We start from the raw sequence: 23,794 nt of genomic DNA, 5'->3' as shown, positions 1-23,794 counted from the left end.
AATTTATTTGACCCTTGTCACAAGAAACATCTCACCCTGTGGATGTATGGTATCATAAAAGTTTGCAAGAGTGTTGTCAATCTTTGGCCCTTTGGTGGTAGGGCTGCCTCGCATCATTTCCATATAACTGTCTTTGTTGCTGGTATCCGAAAAGCAATTCTTTTTAGCCTGGTTACCATTACTGAGTCAAAGGAAGTAATGTCTTATCGGAGTGTTTTGCATGACTAAGGCTTGCCTAATAAGACTTGCAATCTAAATCCCACATGTGGAATAAATATGTCAGTATTTATATTTTAATGTTGAGATGTATGTCGGTCTGCTTAAGCTGACAATTAAATTACCTAGAAAGAGTCTGTCTTCCAACTCCTTTTTTTATTAAAAAGAAGACTTGAACTGATGGTTTAAATTAATAACTGTCCAGAGAATGTTTTCTTTCTTTCTGTCCTCGTCAGTTTTATACCTTGCAGAAGTTTCCATTTCCCTCTGCTATGGAGTTGTTATGGCCAAGACAGTTCTGACAGATTGAGTGTACCTGTTTCTAATACCAGGTTGCGGTTGTGGTTCTGATTTGTTGATGACAACAGTTTTTGAATTTATTTTTGATGCCTTTATCAAAATGGCAGCATATATAAGTGTATATTAAAGATGATTGCTATAGAATATATTTATGTAGATGGATAGAATGGGATTGTAATGCTATCTGTGATTATGTGTTTATTATAATCATGCATATACTTTTAAATCAGTACCAGAAGTAATCTATGAACTTTTCTCATAGAAGCCTGTGGTTACCAAAATTGAACATTCTCACGTTTGCATTTAATGTCCTCATTATAAAAACTAGTCTTGTTTTCTATGGGGATCAAACCAGCCTTAGAGTCAATCCCTTTTCCAGTGTGGAAATCAGAGCATAACATAGCTGTTTAATATAGTCTAGCATGCAATCTGACTGCAGCTGGATGAAGATATTTATGCTTATATTCTGAGCAAATAAGGAATAAGGTGCTCCTAGGAGAATATTTTGTGAAGCATATCAGTTTAAGTACTAGCTTACACCATTAAGTTTTCTGCTTTATTCTTTTTGTACAAAAAAAAAAAAGTAATAATGTAGAACAGGTATTATAAATATGTATATAAATCTCTTCGTATTGCCCTCATGATATGCTATGGTGAGTCCCACTCTTACTATAAGGAACAGTATACAGGAGTCTAACATTTCTACCTTGTTACATTTTAATGTTTTATTTTGTATTATTCTGTTACAGAATTCCATTCTACCTTTTCTACCAGTTGGAATTAAGTTCTTTTAAGGCATGCAGTTCTTTTTTTCCCTTTGAATTGTAAAAATTACTTCTATATCTTTAATCTAAAGTTAGAAGTTATTTTTCACTATCGTTATCCTCATTACTTGCCTCTTAAACGCTTTTCTGCCTGATACATATTTTCTTTCAGGATGCTTGAATCAAATGTGGGCCAGTATTTCAAATAAGAGCATGCTATCAGTTTTGTATGCTCTGCTTACATATTTTCAGAACTACTTTGCACTGCTTTCGTGCTGTTAAAAACCTCGATTTCGTTTCTGGCAGCTTATAAATTCCTTAGCAGATGTTTTCATTAAGTGGTTGAATGTATTATCCAGTCTTTTTCCATTCAATCTTTTAAAACCCTGCATTCAGGAATAACGCAATGTGAGAAGTTCAAATTGCTTTCTGTTTTCTGCAGTTGTCAGCATGTTGCCCAGTTCCCTTTCTGTAGAGGTCATGTACAGTCTAGTAATGGGGTGACAGGAGAGGGGAGGATGTTTCCCGTGTAGTTCCAACCACTTTGTCATTTATTTTTCTTTCTTTTGCTTCCCAGAGTGTTAATTATATTAAACCAAGTGTTCTTATTATGAACCTAAGAACATTCTGGATCAAAGGAATAGAATGTTGATTTAGTTGAAAGTAAAGATCCTTTCTTGCTGCTTTCCATGCTACTTTCTTACAGATGTAGCAGGGAAAAGTCTTTCTTTAAATACACTTCTTTCCATGTTCAGTAATGAATTGTAGATATGAGAAGAGTGTATACATAACTTGGAAGAACAAGCTGTATTGATACTTGTGTTTTCTGTTCTTTTAGACCTGCTGTCAGTCAGTAAGGTTCTCTTGCAGGAGTGACAATGGAGAGACATCATGCCACTTAAACCTTTGTTCTTATTGTTGAGATTTCTCCCTTGTCCAGATTTTAATTGCATAATACTCTTGCCATAGACTTTGAGGTCAGAATTTACAACTTCGTTATTCATCGTGCAGCTGTGATTTAGTTACATTATGTGAATTGTGACGTCTAGTAAGTATATAATGGCAAGAAAGTGGACTTGTTCTTGAAATGTGTGTCCTGTTTATGTAACTGCACCCCATTACACCCTTTGTTTTGAAGCCTAAAATCCTAGATTCTTTAAAATAAATAAATTAAACAACAACAAAGCCCCCAGACACTGCATACTTGAATAATCATATCTTCTTAGGTGTCAACAATTACTAATATCTAACTGGTAGCACTTTTTTTTTTTTTTTTTAAATCCCCACTGTAATAGCTTGTTATTTCTCTTTTGCCAGTGTTGGCTCTGATTATTTGGCTAATTGTTTTTCTGTTGCAAATTGGTCTTGGTTAGTAGTTTAAATGTAGCCTGGTAAGTAATAATAAAAGGGTACTGGCTGTAAATACATTTTAAATGTAAGTGAAGCACATGCTCTCAGATGAGAGAAGTTGAATAAACCCTTTCTCATATATATATTGCTGTAGAATTCAAAAATTCTTGGATAGTTACCTGAGTTTTACATTTTATTGTTTCAGTAGCGTATTACTGTAATACGTTTTATTACAGATGTTGATATTTTCAAAGAAAATAATAGAGAGTGATGAATGAGTGGACTCTTCAAAATGGGAAACCCATGGTTTCATATTTTTAAATTATTTGTGTGTAGCATGAGCTAGTTTGGAGAATCCTTTTGCTTGGTACAATTCTGTTTAGATATCAACTGTAATTTGCAGAAGTACAATGCAAGGCTGTGACTTCCTTTGAGAGCAGCATTTTGTAGCTTCAATGTTAAATGTAAAGATTCCAGGTCTAATGATTCATCAGCTATATGTCTCATATTCTGCCATTTTGTACCAAATGAACCTGATCAGGATCGGATGATGGTGATTTTAAGTGCTTTTATGGCAATCTTTTCAGTAATTATTTTTTTGTACTTGGTTTTAACATTGAGAGACTGTGCTCCCAACTAGAACTCTACTGTTCAGTGCTTTAATATGATTTTAAACTTGCTTGCTTGTGTGGTATTTAAGGAATCTGAACAATCAGTCCTTATGTCAAAATATTTGAGTATATTTAATTATTACTGCTACTAATAGCTAAATTTCTGTTTAGTTATTATGGTTCCTGCATAAGAACTTTTGAGGGATAGTAGGGAAAAAAAAGTATTTAAAAGAAACATGAGAAATCTGTTACATTCACTGTATTTTGTTTGCTTTGGGAGAGACATGAACACTCTGGAAATGAAATTTGGTACTCTTATTTGAGGTTGCTTCAGCTTTGAATAAATATGCACAGGATTTAATGCTGTTGAACCAGTTTGTTTTAGAGACACACCCCTGTGGTACCTGATGTATTTAGTTCTTTTTCTCCAAAGGTTAGTTGGGGCACAGCAAACCAGGGAGTGAATGTAAGCATGAGGTGTGCTTTACAGATGCTCACATGAAAATCCCAGAGCAAGTCTGCATATCAGGCAGAGATAGTCACACAGTTGTTCTGCTTGTGTTCCTCTGTAGACAGTGTCCAAGTACATCAGGTGTAGCCTAGCTGGTGGGGTGCAGCCTGGTGAAGTGTCTGCCGCTCCACCAGGGCGGTTTGGCTCCAGGGTGGGCACAGCCACCAGGCACTGAGCTTTTGCTAAGTGCTCACATAGGGAGTCAGTGCTGTAATCCATATCCTGACTAACTTGAGTGTTTGTGCAAGTCCTTAAAAAGGTTTGTAACATCCATGTGGATAATTTGAAGGGAAGAGTTGACTTGTCCTAAAGCTGAACTAGGAAAGCAATCTTGGCTGAAATAGGTGTGGACTACTTCTGAAATGATACAGCAGAGCTGCTTGCTTACATCCTTTTCAAGTCACATGAGCAAAGCTGGCCTTAACTTCTGAAAAAATCTTTCAGGAGGGCTGCAAATGTACCCTTGGAGAAACAAATAGTTTGTGTTTACATTTTTCTGTAAATGTGGTGCAAGGGTGGCACTTAGGGTGCTTTTCATCCTGGAATATAGTTTATGCTATTGGTCTTTAATGTACATGCTGACAAAAATATTCTGAAAGCATCAGAACAGCTAGCTGTATTTATATAGGCAGCCACTCAAGGCAGCACAGGAAATCTTCACTGAGTGAAAGTGGATGGATCATACAGTAGAGTTGGCACAAAAAGATCTGTTGTGTTAAGCTGTTTTGCTGTGTTCTCCTAAGGTAAGAAAATAGACAAAAAGCACTATACAATATTCTTTTCTTCAGGCATGAGTAAAATCTTACTCCATCATATACAATAAGACATTGCACTGGGTTTTGTTTCTGTCAGTATTCTTCCAGGGCGTAGCACAAGCTCTGTCTTTCAGCAATTGTTTTCTAGACATCTGCTTTCCTAGGCAGCAGTTACAGCCTTGATTCTGAAGCTGGCTTACACTAGAAGAGGTCCCCAAACAGAGTTTGCTTGAAGGTCAGATGCATGGCCCAAACATTGGGACAGAAATATGTGGGATACTGGTGGGGAAGGTGGACTTTTCCTTTTCATGGTACATAGCTGCTAGGTGACTTTAACTATAATATGAAGTTGCACCTAAAGTTTGACACCAACACAAATTCAGTTTTTAACACGTCAACTGTGAGTTGACTTGTTTGACCACCAGCTATATGTGGATTTTCTGTAAGTTCATTTCTTAGGTAGGTTAGGTGTTATGCCATTAGAATGCTGTTTTTTACTTACTGTGATAGTAACATCGGGACCTTTATAACATTTACAGTAAGGCTTTTCTGAATTGTTTTTGTACCTCTTGGAATTTTTCATAGTTTCTTCAGATATGCCAGACTAAATTCTAACTCAGGAGAATTGCAGACCATGGTGGTTTTACCCTGCTGGGAAGCTAAACTCCAGCACAGCTGCTGTCTCACCCCCGATCCCTCCCCCCTAAAAAAAAAAGGAGGGCAGGGGGAGAGAGTATGCTGGAAAGAAGGGGGGAAAAAAAGGCTCATGGGTTGAGATAAGGATAATTTAAATAAAGGGAAAAGAAGGTGTGTGTTTGTGTGTGCAAGCAAAGGCTGCATGGAAACACGGAGGGAAGAAAAACAACTAATATTTGGCCATGTCCTGGGAAGCAGGGCCTCAATACATGGAGTGGTTGTTTGGGAGGACAGGTGTCTTCATAATGAGAACCTCATTCCTCTTTCCCTCCTTTTATTGCTGGGTGTGACACCATGTGGTAGAGATGCATCCCTTTGGGTGGTTTGGGTCAGCTACCCTGGTGATGTCCCCTCCCCACCTCTTGCCTACCCCCAGCCTGCTGGCTTTGGGGGGCTTTGGAGGGACTTTTGGTGCTGTGCCAGCACTGCTCAGCAATAGACACAACACTGGTGTGATACCAGTGTTGTTCTAGCTACAAGTGCAGAGCACAGTGACTTGCAGAAAACGGACTCCACAATCAATAAGATTGTAAAGTAGGTATGTTTATTCAGCGCTGGGCAGCACGGGGGTAGTCCCACCAAAGTCGTGCATGCCTGACGCAGCGATTTGCCATGGTTATATGCAGCAAAGAGTTACATATGCATGAAGTTTCACAATGTGCCTATACATATTCATAACCTGTCCCCGCTTCATATTAAAATTAGTTTGAAAGAGTAATTTCCATAAAGTCCTCCCATCTGCGCTTGCACAGTGTCTCCTGGTAGTGGTCGTTGGGGGTCGTGGGGATTAAGGTTGGCTACTCTTCCTCATCACTGCTAGTTGACCTCTTGTCTTTGCACAGACTCAGTTGCTCCTTGGCTCTTGTCCATCTGCAGGACCAGTTTCTACCAGCTTCTTAAGATAGGCTCCCACTCTTACTAGGAGACTGACATTAGTAAGGGGCCCAAGGCTTCTTGCTTTAGTTAATTTGCACAATGCACCATAGTTAGCAAGGACACTAAGTAGCATCCTAGTTTAATGCCGTCAGCGTTTTCTCTACTTCATAAGATTCTCTTAACTCCCTCACTCAACATCACTGTATGGGTTGCTGCAGGGAAGGTGAACTCCATCCCAGCCAGACCCAGTACACTGATACTTCATTCATTTCACTTTATTTGTAGTGTTCTTCTCTTATTCCAAACATGTAGATCTTTACTGGCCTGATGCTTTTTTTTTCCTTGATAGCCTTGAGCACTTTGCTTCTGCAACAGTGAGCCTGCTCAGTATTCTCCTTGTGGTCTTGCTCTGAATGGTAGTGTTACAGGGTAAAGAATACTTAAAATATGCAATGCTACTCGGTCCTTAGTGTAGCTTTGTGTGCATTTTGCTCTCATATTGGAGCTGGGTTGCAGTTTCATACCTGTTGGTGTTCACTGGAGTGTAAACAAGCGTGTGTGGTTTTGGCTTATTTTTGTTCATTTTTAAAGCATAATTTTAATTCCCTCTTGCAAGGGTTCTCTAAGGAAATAGTTAACTTCACAGAGAGTTGATGTAATTTTTTGAGGTTTATGCAGCACTGGAGGAGAGCAGCAACATGCCTCCAGATTTTAACAGGGTCTTCCAAATGGAAGTAATTGTTTGGAGGGTGAGGGTGGCCATGAGTTACAGATGATAATAGTATCTGATTTAAGAATAGTTACTTACTGTGTTGTATATGTAAAGCAGTTTGAATCCCCACATTCCATTGTGAGGCTATGCAATTTAAAAAAATATATATCTTTTACTTAAATTTAATTCCCCAAACCCTGCAAACTGGTGAATAAAATATTTCATTTCAAGTAAAAGAATTTTTTAGTCTGATGTTCCGGTCAGGTCTGTGTGTATCTGTTTGTGCTGAGTCCTTTTGTTTACAGTGGAACACTGTACAGAAATAGAAGTTCCTTTGTCTGATTTGTTGCTATATACCTGTGGGGTCTTGCTCTGGGGCCAAGAAGACTTAGGTTCATACACAGAAAAAGTGATTTCTAACTTTTTACTGCAGCTTTGAAAAGGTTCCACCTGGTTACTTCACAGGTTATATACCTTTAGTTTTGACACTGGGGATAGCAGGTTAGGTATGATTGAACGTTATTCATTTACTTCACTTTCCTGACAGAGGTCTCCATATACTGAAATACTCTAATTTACTTACATTAGGCTCACCTGTGTGCCATTTACCTTATGCTCAGCATGAAGGGATCTTGCTCCTAAATGTGGACATTAGTGTAATGTATGATTTTTTGCAAAGCTATTGGAATTTTTGGTTCTGTAACAAATATGTATTAAGAACAGTAATAGTAAGGAAGAGCCTTTAATATATTCCAACTATGATTTGGACCTTTTTTTTAACAGACATCTTCTCTGAAGTCAGCATATTGATTCGGCTAATTTTTTAGAAAATTTTTGTTTATCTTGCATCTTTCTTGCACTGTTTTTCATAAGAAATAATGCTTCAGTTTTCCTTTGTAGTATGCATGGAGTACTATGTGCCGATAATATGTAAGGGCTTTCCATGTAGAAAAGACTTCCTTCTGGACTTAATATAGGCAATCCCTCCCTTTTTTTCCCCTCTGTTAAAATACTGAGGATTTGTTGTTGTTTTTGTATTTTTAATAGTAAATTGCTTTTTATCTTTCAGAAAACAGGGCAGTATTTGAAGTCTTGACAAATGCATCCCAGGCTGAAAAACTGCACTTCTCCTCCTCTTCCTCCTTTAGAAAACTGACTTCTTTAAAGAGAGGTAAAGTTGCGTGTTGCACTTCCTGTAGATTATATATTTTTTTTCTGGGCAAAGTGAACTGGATATGAACTTCTTCAGTAGCTTGTTTGGTAATGTTTTAAATTAACTTATATATACATCTCTCATTCTGATAACTGGTATCGTTTCCCCCTCTGTTGAAAGCCGTGTCTTCAGAAACCTTTGTTTGCAGAGATCTGTTTAATTGTTTTTTGTTATATTAAAGTATTATTTACCAATATTTCAGCTAAAGTAAGTCATCCATGTGCTACTTGAATTTAAATTAATCTAATGTTGTTACTTCTGAATCTGATATCTCTTAGGATATTTAAACATGCTTTAGAAATCTGAGGCAGATTCTTACACCCGGTCTCAATGACTTGCTAGCTGCCAAGGGCCCTACATGTACATGTAGTCTCATTTATACAAATTTGCATGACATGAACTATAGCTTCCCAACACAATTTTAATATTGCATTTCAATTCGTTTTCCGTTTATCAGATGTTGACCTGGTCTTAAATAAAAATTTTCCTTCAGAAATCAAAAGAAAAATGTTCTTTGACAAGAATGTGCGATTTCAATCATGTAGGCTGGCTATTTGAAATTCATCACAGGACTTCCATGGTGTAACTTGTATACTAAGCCCATAACTTTTGTTTGAGCCTAAATAATTTTCAAAGCACACCTGAGAGAAAATTGTAATAAGTAGATTTCACTTCATGTTTACTTGCCTTTTTCCTGTAAAATTTGCAACAAATTTTGCAAATAGTAACACTTCAGATACTCTTAACATTACTTGTATGTAGTTAATGAGTGAGTTTATGGAATTAAAGATAATAGTAATACCTTTTATCTTCTTATCATCTGGTTTTGGAAGTGTTTCTCTTTTTTCCCCATCCCAGGCTAAAAGGAAAAGGTGACTGTATTAAAGGGGGGGAAAGTTTTAATTATTATTTTATTTTTAAAGGGATGTTTTGAAGTTGTTAAACATTTGTAGTTTTTAGGAAAAAGTGATAAAGATACCTGACAATGTGTGACAGTTTTGTTACATGTAACTGTTATGTACCCGTATCAACTTTTTTTAAAAAAAGAAAGCAAACAAATCCGATCAAAGTATCTCTTAAAATAGGGTGTCCCTTTTTGTCTTGTTTCTGTTTAGGTAGTTGTTTAATTGCAGGTCCTGTCAAAACCAAACTTCTGATGAAACTGTAAGAGAATCACCACCTTCTTGTGTCTAATGTATCTTTAAAAAGCCCGTGTATTTTGCTGTCTCCTCAATTTACCCCTTTTCAGGTCACTATTCTTAATTACTTTGCTTTTTTGGGAAGGTTACCCAAGAATTACATGTTGAGATCTGTGGCCAGATGAGTTTAAAAGGCCTCAGAAAGTTCTGAGTAACTATTTCTCTGGCTCTCCTTTACTGTTTGGCTAGTAGATCAAAGATCCTGTCTGAGAGTTATGACAATAAATAGTTTTGAGCAAGGAGAATGATTTCAGTAATGCTAGTTTTTTTCATAGTTTTTAGCAGTAAGAAGTCCAGTAGATTGAAGATCTAAGCTAAGTCCATCTGAGTACTTAACAACTTCAATCCCGTTAAGATTTTTTTCAGTCACCTTATACTCAGGGTAAGAGCTTTAGTTCAGTCTCTACACTGTGACCCGTAAGCAACTGTTGAAAGGAGGCTCTTTAGTGCACACAGTGCTCAAAACTCTGTTAAGTTACTTGTATGATTGGCTGTATGTAACTCTGTAGTGAAGTTAACTATATGATTAGGAATGTAATGCAGTGTTTAAAAAACAAAACAAACAAAAAAACCCTGCTAGCTCATATATACACACAAGATAATTTTCTTCCAAAATACAGAGGTTGTACATTGTATCTTTTTTTTTGGTAACCTTACTCTTTTTGCTCTTTTCTTTTGTATCTTGAAGAAGGCTCTTCTCATTTCTTCATGTCTCGTCTTTTGCAAGCTATCAGAATTTTAAGGTGTATGTATACCATGTCAGAAACACAGTACTGAAAGTAATCTAAAGGATTTGGGAGAACTTTTATTATTTAACTGGGATAGTCAAATAAATCACCCAGCAAAGAATGTTGGAAGGGAATTTTATGTACTGAGAGTATAATGTCGTCATTGTTGCAGGTCATTTTTCTTCATCTTTCCTGTTTGCTGCTTGTTAGGTCTGAAGGTCTTCATGATGCTGGTGTCAGCTGATATAAGTATTACCACAGCTCTTCCTAGTATTCCTGCCAACACACATATGCACACTCTCCTGTACAAGACAATATGAAGGCTGTAGAAGATGCAAAGGCATGCTTTTGTTTTTCCATGTCTTCTGCCTCTCCTGTAGTTAGAACAGATTTTGCTAGATTTTTTACTTTTTCCTGAGTGAAATTGTATAATACTGTTGCTGCAAACTGAAGAAATTGATTTTTAACTTTCAAGCAAATTATACTTAAAAGAAATGTGGTTTGGACCCATTGTTTAATTTTTCAGATCTTATATATCATCAGGACACGCCATTTATGACAGGTCTCTCAACAGGTGGTTGTATAACTTCAAATGCAGGTTTTGGTATCTTATATTTGAATGTTTTCTTTTAATGAGAGAAGTTATGCAAAGGAAGTGAAGCCTGAGAAGATAAGGATGTGACTGAAATGATTTGAAAGCTTGCAGGCAATTTGTGAAAATTCAAAAGATGTTACAGTATTTCCATTATATTATAAAACGGAAAATAATACTAACAATTGTCCTTCGAAGTTTTCTTTTTGTTTTGTTTGCATATTTCTGAGCATTCCAGCGTATTTTTAGAAGGGCTAAATCTCGAAGCGTTTCTTTTAAGCTGCACAGTTCTCTTAAGAAAAAGCTTTAAGGAGTAAAGTTCTGCTGTTAGGATTTCTAATAACTGGTATTATGAAACCGTTTTACTTTGAGGTGTATCTAGAACTGTCATTACAATGTTCTGCATGGTTTGTTCCATGATGCTATTTATTTTGCTCCACTTGTCTTTTCTTTGTACTGTATTTGGTAAGGGAGCACGAATAGATGATGCATTTGCCTTAAATAATGTACATTTTGGCCTGAAGCACCGCATCCTTCTCTTTCCGCTTCCCTCATTCATGGGCAGTAGTTTTTTCTTTTTGTTGGATATTATATAAATGTACTGTGAAATTGTTGATAGCTTCTCATTGGGGTAGGATTTTACAAAACTAAGTTTTTCTGCCAGAAATCTTCTTTACTTTCTTTTCTCTCTTCTAAAGGTAAGAGAGAAGCTATAGAAGTAAGAAAATGTTGGGATCAGAACGAGGTGTGGTGGAAGAATGGCTGTCAGAATTCAAGGTGAGCTCAGAAGATGAATGATAGCTGTACCATTAGTAACATTTTAAATATTATATTTCAAGTTTTTATAATGAATGAAGCATGCAAAGGTCTATGTAAATACGTCAACTGGTACCTAATATACGATGCATAGTTCTAATAGCAGTTGATTTATATTAGTTGTTCTTGTAGCGCCAAACATTTGTCTTCTATAACAATGTGATTTTTAAAGCATATCTTACAGTGTAGATCAAGCTGACAGAATTTAACTGACAGCTGAATAATATTACCTAAATTTCTGATTGAGCAACTTCTTTATTTTGCCTTTAAAATCTTAGTAGAAATGTTTGGGGTTTTAAAAATATCAAATAAAATATTGGACTGTTTTTACATATAGTTTGCTTAAAATGAGTTGTTTTATCATGAAGAATCGGAAGTATTTTCAGCTATTTTGCTTGTTTATTATTAGGCTGAAATACAGGATAATGCATAAACAGGAAGACTGGATTTCATGCCTGTTATAAAATTAATGTTATTTAAATTAAGATTTAGTAATTCCTTACATCATATGTATGTAAAAATTCATTACATGGTGTTGTTCGAAACTTGTTGAGGAGCCAAGGATGCAAAATCTACAGATGCAATTCCTTGGTGGTGCTGTCTGTGCTCATTTTGCATTATCCATGCCTCTTGGTTAATCAATGCGAATTTTATTTAAGCCTTTGAAAAGTGCCTGTTAAATAAGGAATATCAAGAAAAGAGAGAATCCTCATTTCAAGCTGGATCAAATGATTTTTATAAAAGTTATTTGAAACTGCTTTTGAAGTTAACCCTGAATGTTGCTGTGTTGCCCCCAAATGCAGTTTGTCTGAGGAATTGGTACTGAATGAACTAGGTTACAAGTCTGGAAAACTTACTCAACTTCAGGAATTGTTCTTGATATTGGGGTGAGACTGAATGTTTTTGTGGAGATCTTTAATACTTGGAAGCATCAATTTAACAGGTTAATCCCCCCTTTTCTTTCTCCCCCTTTAGGCGTTACCTGAAACACAAATTTCCAGCTATGCAGCTACATTGCACCGAAAAAAACCATTGGTACCAGCTCTTTATAAAGTTATTCAAGACCCAAATAATGAGGTAGGACACTTAAATAAATAAAGGTTAACACTCATACAGCTCCTACAACTAAAAGTAGCGTAATTAAGAAGTGGAGATGGAAAGGAAGAATTGTCTTTCTGATGTGGTCTAACATTTGGTACTATCCCTCTTTTTACTTCTTCTATTTTGGCATTCACTTTAATGCTTTTCTGCTGAGATGCAACCTCCTCTGCTCCCAAAAATACAGTTGATGCCGTCTTCTAAATTTTACTTGCTACATCAGAGATAAAGTAGACCTTACAGTGAAACTCAGTAAGATCTATGTGCATCTTACTTGGTGGCTTATTACAATGGAGGATGGAATTAGTTTACTAAATCCTATATGCGATTAAAATAACCAGATTTTCTTTTGCTTATTACTAGTATTATGTTTGAGTAATTTGGTTTATACCACTGTAAACAAGAGCGGAACCAGGGCCCCAAAATGTAAATATGTATGTACAATAAAAAATTCTTACCCCCATCCATAATTCCTTTTGCACGATGTAAAACTATGCTTTCCATTCCATTGCCTTCTACTACGTGTGATTCTGGGAAAGTGTGTGAAATTTAACTTCTAAATAAATTGTGTAAGCATACCACTCTCTGCTGTGTAAACTGCTTTAGATAAAGTGCAGTGCTTCAAAATATTTATCATCCGAGATTTCTGGTATATTTGTAAATATAATGGCAAGTGTGCACAGCAAGGAAGCTTTTTATTTTCCTAAATATAATAAAAGTTCAGCTGCTTTTGGAAGCTGAATGCATGATTGAGCTTAAAAGATTACATAATTCTCATGTAATAAATAATGCTTCATAGGTGTCAACGTCACTGCAGTGTTACAAATAATTTGGATAGTGACCTTTTTCTTTGCACTGAAACTGCTGTTATTCTCTCCAACTTGAAGCCACCTTTGCTGCTGTTGTCCTTTATCATATGTATGTGAGTACATATACTTCTGACTCTGTAGATGCTGTCCTTTGCTCTGAGAATAAGCATTTGTTTATTTTTTTTTATGATGCAAAGAACCAGATTTGCAAAATAAGTATCTTAAGGACCTGAAGGTGAGTTTTAAATTACAGCACACAGATGCTTCTTGAAACTGCTGTTGCTGTTTGGGACTGATTCTGAACTCAAGTATAAGATACGCAATCCCAAACTCAAAGAAGTCTAACTTAAAGTTCTGCTTGTTAAGGCATTTTGTATTTCCTTGCCACATTTCTTTGAAACCTGCATGTATGAGGAGTATAACCTCACACAAAAACCACTCACAAAGGTATATAATAAATTTGTTACTCTGTGTAATTCTGTGGTAATACTTGGCTTTAAGTGAGATTTTTTTCAAGGACTTTATATAGGGTTTTATTCTTTTTAGAAAGATAACTGATTGCTTATGAAGATAAAGCTTATGTGGCAAACCATTACCATAGCCTTCTTGCTGGATTCTTTAACATGATGGACAAGTAATTTTTTTAGTACAACTTAATCATAAAGTTGACCTATGTTTAAAACTTCCTGAAAGGGGCTGCTGTTTAGGCGGACTTGAATTTTGCTAGAATCACAGTAGTATCTTGATAAGAATGGTATTATTCATTTAATGTGGATCTACCACGTTTAAGAACCAAAACAAGCAACTGTTTCTTTTTTGACACTGTCTACCAATTTCAGAGCTAAGAAATGAAGGCAAGCAAACTGTCAAGTTAAATACCATTGTTACTTTCTAGTTTTTATGGAATTCTCTGTTTTTCTTAATACAATAAAGATAGTTACTGGAATACAAGTTATATAAAGAGGAGAGAGTGATCTTGCTCATAAGTAGCTTGTTTAACTGAGTAATCTTTTTTTTTTTTCAAAATGTTTGCTTTCTAAAGCAAAGTGCTTTGGAAGTACTGTGTTTTAGATAGTTTCATAACTTTTTGAGTTGGTTTATGGTTATAGACATAAATGGTCTATAAGTTTTAAGCTAATGCAGTAGTGAAATTAAAGTATTGACTATTCATGTGTGGCTATTTTAGATTTAACCTGGAAAGCTCAGCTTGAAACAAAAATGAGATCACCTTTGCAATGCCAAGCAATTTCCAGACTTAGTACTCCTGAAATAACACCTAATTTCATCCTTCATGTTATACTTAAGCCTAAAATGAGCACGTTATTTTCTACTGTAATTGAATTCATCAAAAAGACAAGCATTTCCAATCTTTGTTATACATTTTATAACAAGTTATATTTAACTTTAATATATGATATGGTATGATTCTTAAAATTTGGCAACCTTGTAAAATAAGCCAAACTTTGAACCTATTAATTAGTCAACTTCCTTAAAACATGACTAGTGTGTATCTCTGTGAGGTGTAAAAAATGAAGTCTGCAAATTATTGCCACTTACTGTATCTATGTCAGTAAAAATATTATTTTTAATTGTTATGCTAATTGCTCTTTAACAGGAGAGCTCTTTTAATGCCTGGTTTTAGTTTGTCAGAAAAGAGAGATGATTGTTATGGTCTTTTTGGCTTCTATTTTTTCGGTTGACTGCTGCGCTACTCAGTCTACTTTAACATTGGACTGAAAGATCTTTGGGATTAAAAAAAGTGTGTGCCTGTTCATGTATGTATCCCCTACTGGTGACAAATGCTCTGTTTATCCAGTGTCTTCTGTAGTCAGAGAATTCGTTGGAAAAGGCTTTTTTTTTTTTTTTTTTGAAAAGCCAAGTAATTAGGTTGGAATAAAAGCATTTTATTCTTTATTTTAGTATCAGTTTTTGTGCTTTCAGGTGGAGTAAGATCATACTGTATTTTGATAGGAAAAATTTGTGGCTTTGTGGCTTTGAAAATATTTTTGTTGTAGCATTTCTGCTGTTTTAGCACAACTAATATGAAAACTACTAGAAATGAGCAGTATTTACATGCTTGCAGTACCAGTGACTGGATATTGCTGTATGTTTCTAGGCAGCGTGGTCTCACTTAAAAGACTAATTTTATGAAATTTTCATTTGAAAGAAAGTAGAATTAACTCAGTAACTAAGTAGAGCTAACTCTGGTAGAATCTAATCTGACTTCAGCTAAAATAAATTATTCGTTTCCACTGTTTAATGGGATTTGTATTAGACTGACTAATTTCAAAAAGGAAACAGCTTTGGGCGACCGTCATTTCTAATCTAACAGAAGCGCTATTTATAGCAATGCCACTGTATATATCTACTTTCTGGTAATACTTGTTTAGCTCATCTTGCACCTGTTATCTCCGTGCGGATGTGCTTGTATTTATTTCCATATTTCCTTTTTTTTAACACTATCTTTCTGTTTATACTTTCTTTTAAAGAAAGTATAAACATATAAAGTATAACATATAAATATGTAACATATAAAGTATACACATATTCAGTGATCTCTGAATTATTTATTAACCACTTTTTGTTTGACCATCTGAAATGTGCTAGGCTTTTCATAAAATGAGAATACATTTCTCTCTGAGGATTTGAACGTCTACTGTAACAGATGCTTTTAATAGCGTTACTTTTAGATAGGAATTTGCACTAAGTAAATATTAAGACAGTATACTTTTGCACCTTTAGAACATAAGGTGCTATACATGTGTGACATACTAGAATAAATATGCTAAATAAAAAAAGTTTGCTGCACTTAATAAGGCAATGCTGTCAAAATGTTCGCAGTAGAAGATTTACTGGCTTTTAATTTCACTTAGATCCCAAATAAAAAATGACATATTAAGGTATATTACATACATGGCTTGTAAGAATCTTTGTGCTCCAAATTACTGGACTTCACTCATTCTGTCAGCATTCTGAGTGTCAGCTTTCTTCCCTCCCTCTCATGTGGAGTCTGCCTTTGCTCCTGTTGTAAAAACAGGCTTTTAGCTTAGAATAATTAGGCTGTCAATCAGAAGCCTTGTTACGCAAGGTGCTTACACCAAGCCTTGCATAAGAAGAGATTTGTCTGCTAGCAGTTTTATTTTACACAGATGTGATGTTATGGCTTATGTAATCAGTGGTTTAAAATAGCATGCTTCTTTGACCAGGATACTGTGCATTAGAAATGGAACTGTGTTCATGTTTTCTTGGGCACTGTAAAGCTGATGCTCTCTTAAGGTAGCTATCTTGATAGAAATACTGTCAAATTTATGCTGGGTGTCTCTGAAGTACTAGAGTAAAATACCTAAGTCTAAATAAGTATACATGAAGTTTTACAGTCATACAGATTTATGGCCTTGCATGTTTCTTGAATTTCCAAGCTAAGCACTTGTAGAAATGGCTCTTCCTCTCTGCTGGTAGCAAGGGACTTGTTCAGAGTTTTTAAGAGGATGGTTCGCAACAAACCACAGAAGTCCTTCCTCATACAGCAGAACAAAGCAGTGACAATGAATTCTACAGGAAATTCTGGGTACTAAGATTTTGATGATTAGACAAATTAATTGAAGAGTGCATCAAAATCTAGGAAGCATGTCGCTTGTTCTCTGAAAGGCTTAACCTGCATAACCCTGGGGAGTGAGACTGTGTACTGAAAGAGGATTCATACATACAGTCTCTGATCTTTTGCTCTGCACTGGGTATTTCATATTTATGCCTTATTGTCTCACTAGTATGACTTCTATCATATTGGTCAAGTGATGTGTGTAATTTGATGTCTAATGTTTTCATGTGTGTATATGAGAGAGGCATAAAGCGTGTCTGTTTAGAAAGAGAATTATATGATATTCTGGCCTCTTTTCTTCTGACTGTGTAACTATTCTGTATGAATAGAGGCTCTTTAGGTTACATGGATACCTCAGTTTGTTGGACATTAAACCCCATGAACATTTTCCTTAGGTCAGATCATCCCATCTCCTAGCAACTTGGAAAATATATTGTTTGTAGATACTGTTCTCAGACTGTATCATCATTCCTCTCTGAATACATGTTGTGTTTTAGTAGTTCTTGACTCTGGTCTTAAAAACTTGTTTAGTTATGGGAAGGGGAGAGACAGTTTGACATGTGTTTGTGGTGGTGGTGTTGTTATTATTTTGTATGTTCACTAGCAGTTTTGTGGATGCATTCTAACTGTCGACTTAGCATTGTAGACTCTTAAAATGGCTGTTTTTTCTTGTGCTTACTGACTTGATAAGGGCCTTTTTTTGAAACCCAAAGGGCAGCTCAAGGCAGAAAAATGGTTTTGCATTGTATTGAATAAATGCACAGTGATTAGGTTTGAGATTAAAAAGTAGTTGCTAAGAACTTAATTCATATGTCTGTCAATAGACTGATCATTAGCAGTTGCTACTAATCTTCAACCTTTATACCTTTCTAAACCTTACAAATGTGCTATTAAAGTTTTATGGTGTGCATAGTTCAAGCCACAAGTCTGTCACACGCCTTTAATTGGTACCTGTGTACAAAATAATTCTCATACTGACAGCCCTAGAGGATAGTGTTCTCATTTCCCAGTACTGCTTACTTGTTCTCCTTGGGAACAAGTACTTACTACTTATAGATCTCCTTAAAAGAAATACAAATTTGTTTTGGTTTGTTCATTTACTTGACATCAAGGAACATCTTCACTGGCTGCGATGGCTGCATTGCATATCCCTTATGTTTGCTATTGCATTCTGCCTTGTTAGAGAAGCCTAATGTTAATTTATTACCCTTTTTGCCTTTTCACAGCTCCTGGAGCCTGTTTGCCACCAGCTCTTTGAACTATATCGCAGTTCTGAAGTTCGGCTAAAGAGGTTCACATTGCAGTTTTTGCCAGAGTTGATCTGGGTGTATCTGCGTCTTACTGCCAGCAGGGATAGGCAAAGTAATGGTTGCATTGAAGCATTGCTGCTTGGTATTTACAACTTGGTAAGTGAGGATGGATGAGGAAAGGTTTGATCTGAAGTTTTCCATCACTGACCAGTAGGAATAAAGTAAAATATTAGAAGAAAATAATTAAAATTATAATATGGTTGCATGAAAACATACTTAATCTATATAAAAAAGTATAGTTTACTTAAGTTTTAGTAAAAAAATGTGTTTGCAAAGACATTCTTTATTGTTTGTAAATCCCTGTGGGACAGACATTTTAACTAAAAAGGATTATCTCATGGACTTTCTTAGTGTTACATACGTGTAAGAACATGTAAGAAAATGAAGTATTCCTCTTTAGTGGTGAAACATACAGCTTTCTACAGACCTGATAGTCAAGCATATGTTTGGTCAATCTTCCTGTGTCGCCTTCCCCCCCACACTACCCCAGCTTACTCTGAATAGGTCTTTAAGTGCAGTTTGAAGCTGAACCTACTGTGCATGTTCGCACTTAAATACATGCATGTCTACAGTTCAGGCAGATAGTTTTCTTGAGTGGAAATATGATTTTAAGAATTAGTAAAAGTAACTGTAGAAGATTAGGTTTGGCTGTTGGTTCTAACAGTTGTTTTTTTTATATCCTTACCTTATCCTGGAAATGTTTACTCATATTATGAGACTAACAAATTTGGAAATACTGCAAAGATAGGCATTCTCTGATGGGAATTTCCATTTTATCTAACTTGAAAGCATATTACACTGAAACATTGCCCTTCTCTCTACTATTATAGTGAACCACTCCTTTTAACTGTACCCATGATGAGACTGAAATTCTTTAAAAAATAAATAAAAAGTTCTTGCTATGTGTCTAGATCAGCTCAAACAACTGGAATGGAAAATCCAATTATTTTAGATTTATTCTGATAGAAAAAAAAAAGGAAATGGCTTGCTAATTGGTGGTACTGTTTGCTGGGTTGAATATTTGTCTTTGACATCAGTTTTCTCATAGAGGTCCCTTTGTAGTTCCTTTGAAACTCATGTTGGTGATAAATGTTATTTAAGGACAGTAATTTCTTCATTCTCTCCAAATTCAGAAAGAGGCCTCAAAATGAACAGTAGCTACCTCTAAGTTTTTTTTCTTTGGTTCAGTTGTTACTGCTTTGCACATCTACTGATACTGAAGGAGTGAAGTTACTTTGTCAATCTATGGAAAGTGAAAGACAGTGATAAATCTTTTTCATTCTGCTAAATTACATCAGTTCTCTTCCTACTGTGACTCTTAAAGCCTACTCTGAGTGCTGTGCTACCTTGGACTAGGTTCTCGTGTAATCTTGAATGACTAGCTCATTGTAGTTTACAGTTCAGAGTGAAAAGGCAGGGTTGTAGACTCCTTTTTGGTACAACCTTATGTAATTGCTCTTAGAGTACTGGCTTTACAAATTGCTGGGTTTGCTTATATAGTAGCCTAGCAACTATAAAATCTGATCACTTTGAAAGCCTTTTGAGAAAACACTGTATATTTCTTACTGATAGAATGACTGAAGAGGCTTTGCTAGTCCCCTTGATTTCACCTTCTCTCTGCGGTGCATTTATTATGAAGTGCTGGCCATTGTCAGAAAGTGACTCATCAGCTCTTATGTGTCTGTATCTTTCAAGCTTAAAGTTTAGCTTTGCTCCACAACGCAATTCTATTATAAATAAATGTTATAATGTAAAGGTGGGCTAGAGAAGCTTTTAGTTCTTGCTTTTTGATGAAGTCACCATGATCTAGGAGCCAATGATGTTTTTAACTGACGTCTGTGATAGAGGTCTTTTCCATTTTTAAAATGTGTATAGATCTGCTGATACTCTGCAAACACAGACTTTAAAGTGTTAACAGTCTTATTAGATCAGAGCAACTAACTTCGTACTTTTTAAATACCTTTCAAGAGTTCTGTAAGTTTCCATGTCCTGACTTAATTTTTTTTGTTGCTTGTTTTTGTTTGTTTTTAAATGCAGGAAATTGCTGACAAAGATGGAAACAACAAAGTTTTATCTTTCACCATCCCTTCATTATCTAAACCCTCCATATATCATGAGGTAAGAGAACTGCTATGGTAAATTAGACCTGGATCTATTAGAGCAATGAAAACCGCATCCATTTGATGCAACAGACCATTTTAAGTGCACCCTGTTGCACTGTGTTTTTGATGTCACTGTCTTGCAGCAATTAATGTAATCCAATTCAATAATAGCAATAGTGAAGTAATGTAAATGTTGAAAAAATGTTTGCTGACAGTGCCCATTTTGAACAGAGGTTAATTGTGTTGTAGTTGCAGATGGGTTGCTTCTTAAGTGTTATGATAAGAGAAGTCTATTTCCTCATTAATACAGCTTGAATTTGGAATCATGTTTTTCTTTCTCTACGGTTACTGTACAAGAGGTCTGTGCAATTAGATGGCTATGCAACAATCAAAATCGAAAAATAGTCTCACCACCTCTATCTGATTTCGTTATCATAAATGCAGTAATGTTTTTAGATTTACTGTATTCTGAAATAATTTTCTTTTTTATAGATCACAAGATAAGTGTATATTTTGGCTTGGGTGGTTAGGAGTTTTAATGCTTTTGGAGACCTTTTACTTATGGTTTTCTTACTATCCCTCTCCCATCACCTACTTCTAGCCTTCTACAATTGGATCCATGGCTTTAACTGAAGGAGCTCTCTGTCAGCATGATCTCATCAGGGTAGTTTACAGTGATCTTCATCCTCAAAGAGAAACCTTCACAGCACAGAACCGGTAGGTATCAGATGTATTATAACATTCAAGGTGCTTCGCTAAGCAGTCAACAAGTCCTTAAACATTAAGACCAAATAGGTTGTATTTGGTCCTTTCTCAACATTTAGTGCTTGGAAATAAAGCTAGAGAGCAAGTTAGTAGTCTTGAGGTATATTTTTGTTTTTGCTTCCAACTTCATGTGCTCTTACTATTAATTTAGATGTGAGTAACTTCTTTGTCATTGCTGTGTCTGTTAGGAGTATCTTTGGGTTTATTCCTGTCAACTCAAATGTTCCTGGAAGTGTTTTAAAAAAAAAAATCAACTCTCGCTTGAAACTGGGACTGCTTTTTCCACAGGAAAAGGGAAATGAAGCTGAGTGCACAGATAGAACTAGGGATAAGTGATATCAGAAGCTGGATTTCCTGTTTCTGCTGCCTGAGGACATGGAAGATTGGGAGTCTACTCATCATTAGTCACTGTAGCCAGGATTTTTAGCCAGGTCCCTTGCATGTTGAAGAGCAGACTGAGCTGTGTGACTAGCTGTTTCAATGCCCTGCTGTTCTAGTGACTCTCAGCTTTACCTGTGTTTAAAGCTAGCTCTGGAAAAAATGATAAAAAAAAAAAAAATTTAAAAGCGTTACAGATTTGTCCAGCTCTGTAGCTCTTTGTCCAAATTTTATGCTATATGCTCTTCCCGCTGTAATTCTTACATAGGCTAATGGTTTTCAGTAATAACAATTTAAAGTGAACCTTTAATGTCCCATTTCAAGTTAGTGAATTATAATGGGAGAGGTTTTCAGGATTTGCGTGTTTACTTCTGACACACTTTCCTGTGAGGCAATTTTGAGACTGAGTTTTGTTTCTTTTCAGGTTCGAGGTGCTGAGCTTTCTCATGCTGTGCTACAATTCTGCTATTGTCTATATGCCTGCCTCTTCTTACCAATCACTTTGTAGGATGGGTTCCAGGTGAGACATTTGCCTTTGTAGTTTTGCAGGGCAAATCTAGATTTCTAAATATTACTCCAGCAAAAAAGAATGAATTTACTTGTATTTAATAACCTAAAACATGTAATTTCTAGTCAGTCCTGCTGCAACTTAATTGCAGATTTGAGGCTATGCTTGGATGTAGATAAAACACGTAGATTATCTTACTGCTGCATTGGGTTTCATTCCAGTTACATAACTTTTCTGTTGCTGTTCTTTGAGGAAGAAAATAAGGTGTTTTTTTTTTTAAAAAACTTTGCTCACACTGATTTGTCTTTGTCTGAATGATAGGTAAATCTAATACTTTTCCGTATGATCAGCTTTAAAATCTTGTGAGGAATGCATCTAGCTTCCTCTGCTTCCAAATATAAACGTCTCTTGTTTCCGATAATGGTTTATATGAAGTGCTTAAACAATATCCTGGGCTTTAGTTTTGTTTATTTTTTCTTTTTTTTCCTTTCTTTCCACAGTGGGAATGACATTCCATTTTCTGGAGAATTCAGTACTGTGAATTCTCAAACTCTTATACATGTCCTTTACATAATCTCCTGCTTGGATAGTCTTAGAAGCATCTGGTTGGCAAAGATCACTGCTTTATGCTCTGAAAATCTGAAGTATTTCTGATACTCCCATCTGTCTGTTTCTATAAGCAATTTTGTCTAAAATGAGATAAATTCTCTTCCCTGCTATCCCCAAACAGAGCGATCTCTTTAAGCATGTTTGATTTTAGCTTGTTTGCTTCAGCACAATACTGTCATAAAAGGAAAACATTACGTGCAATTCAGTTGCACGGCAAAAAAGGATCAGGCAAGTTTCTGATAATGTGTTTTCTCTAGTAATGCACACATAAAGTTAATTAAGATGATAGTCTGTTTTCCTTCCTCTAATTTCTGATGGCAATGGTTTAATTCTTGGTGTACTTCCATCGTCTTCATTTGAATTATGGCTGTGCTGAATTTGGCAAGTGTGTTCAATTTCCCTACATTTGAAAATCAGATCTATTCTTTTGAGTAGAGAGTAGAGGGAACATTTTATAGGCTAGGGATTTTTTTTATTGTTTGGAACAGTGCAGCAGCCACAATAGTTTGGATGCAACAAACCATTTACAACAATGAGATTATTTTATGATGAATTGAGTAAAAGTTGCACGTTTTTGTCTTCTGTGTTATGTGGTCACAGTTGTGTAACATGCACATTAAAGGAATCCATTTTCAACTTGAGTTATTGAGTTGTAGTCATTTTCCTTAATTTTCTAAATACAACTTCCAGAACTGTATTCATTTAGCTAAAGCTATGCACATTGTTGCTCTTCTAAGCATGAATTATTGAAACTTTACTGTAAACTTCATTTTTAACTTGTATTCTGGTTATTACACTCACAGGTTCTATAATAGTTTATAATGTAGTTATTGGATGCCTAAAGCAGGAGTCACTTTGTTCCACAAAGAGCGGAGTAACCTGGAAACTGAAACTTCTGGGATCCTCCTTGTGTAACTGTGGAGCTTCTAAAAGCTTTTGTGCAGGTCTGCAGTGCAGCCTGCAGAATTATTGGGATACTTTGATCTATGCAGCTTGCCTCGGTGGAAAGAGTACACCAACCATATCAAGCTGGTAGTTGCTGTTCATTGTGGCACTATCTGCTTGTCACCTAGAAAGGAACTTGGGCCACAGTTTTTGTTACTGAGGCTGCAAAACATGTTTCAAAATAATAAATTGCATGGGTTTTAGATTAAAGATGATAGCTGGGAGATCCTTTAGGTATTAGCTTTTATTCTTTACCAGATGCATTTGCTCATCTTTGTTTGAAGAATCAAAAAACAAGTATAAGGTGTCATTTTCTGGAAAGAGCATTAACAC

General features: G+C 35.8%; 1 protein-coding gene across 11 annotated transcripts in view; it reads left to right on the top strand.

Annotated features, from left to right (window-relative positions):
* The window catches only part of HYCC2 (hyccin PI4KA lipid kinase complex subunit 2), a 57,514-nt gene that overhangs the window by 13,288 nt on the left and 20,432 nt on the right, over window positions 1-23,794 (top strand). For 10 of the 11 annotated variants that reach the window (XM_083842588.1, XM_083842589.1, XM_083842592.1 and 7 more), the window contains 7 exons: window positions 7,861-7,962; window positions 11,222-11,300; window positions 12,315-12,416; window positions 18,071-18,250; window positions 20,192-20,272; window positions 20,858-20,973; window positions 21,824-21,919. In XM_083842588.1, the coding sequence (XP_083698714.1) occupies window positions 11,250-11,300; window positions 12,315-12,416; window positions 18,071-18,250; window positions 20,192-20,272; window positions 20,858-20,973; window positions 21,824-21,919 (626 nt within the window). In that variant the 5' untranslated portion in view covers window positions 7,861-7,962; window positions 11,222-11,249. Of the gene's footprint in view, window positions 1-7,860; window positions 7,963-10,141; window positions 10,272-11,221; window positions 11,301-12,314; window positions 12,417-18,070; window positions 18,251-20,191; window positions 20,273-20,857; window positions 20,974-21,823; window positions 21,920-23,794 lie in introns of all 11 variants that reach the window. The other variant, XM_083842598.1, reaches the window with a different exon arrangement.

Source organism: Anser anser (assembly GCF_964211835.1).
Source record: "Anser anser genome assembly, chromosome: 6".
NCBI classification, from domain to species: Eukaryota; Metazoa; Chordata; class Aves; order Anseriformes; family Anatidae; genus Anser; species Anser anser.
The sequence above is the reverse complement of the archived record's forward strand: the minus strand, read 5'-3'. Positions and strand labels throughout refer to the sequence as shown.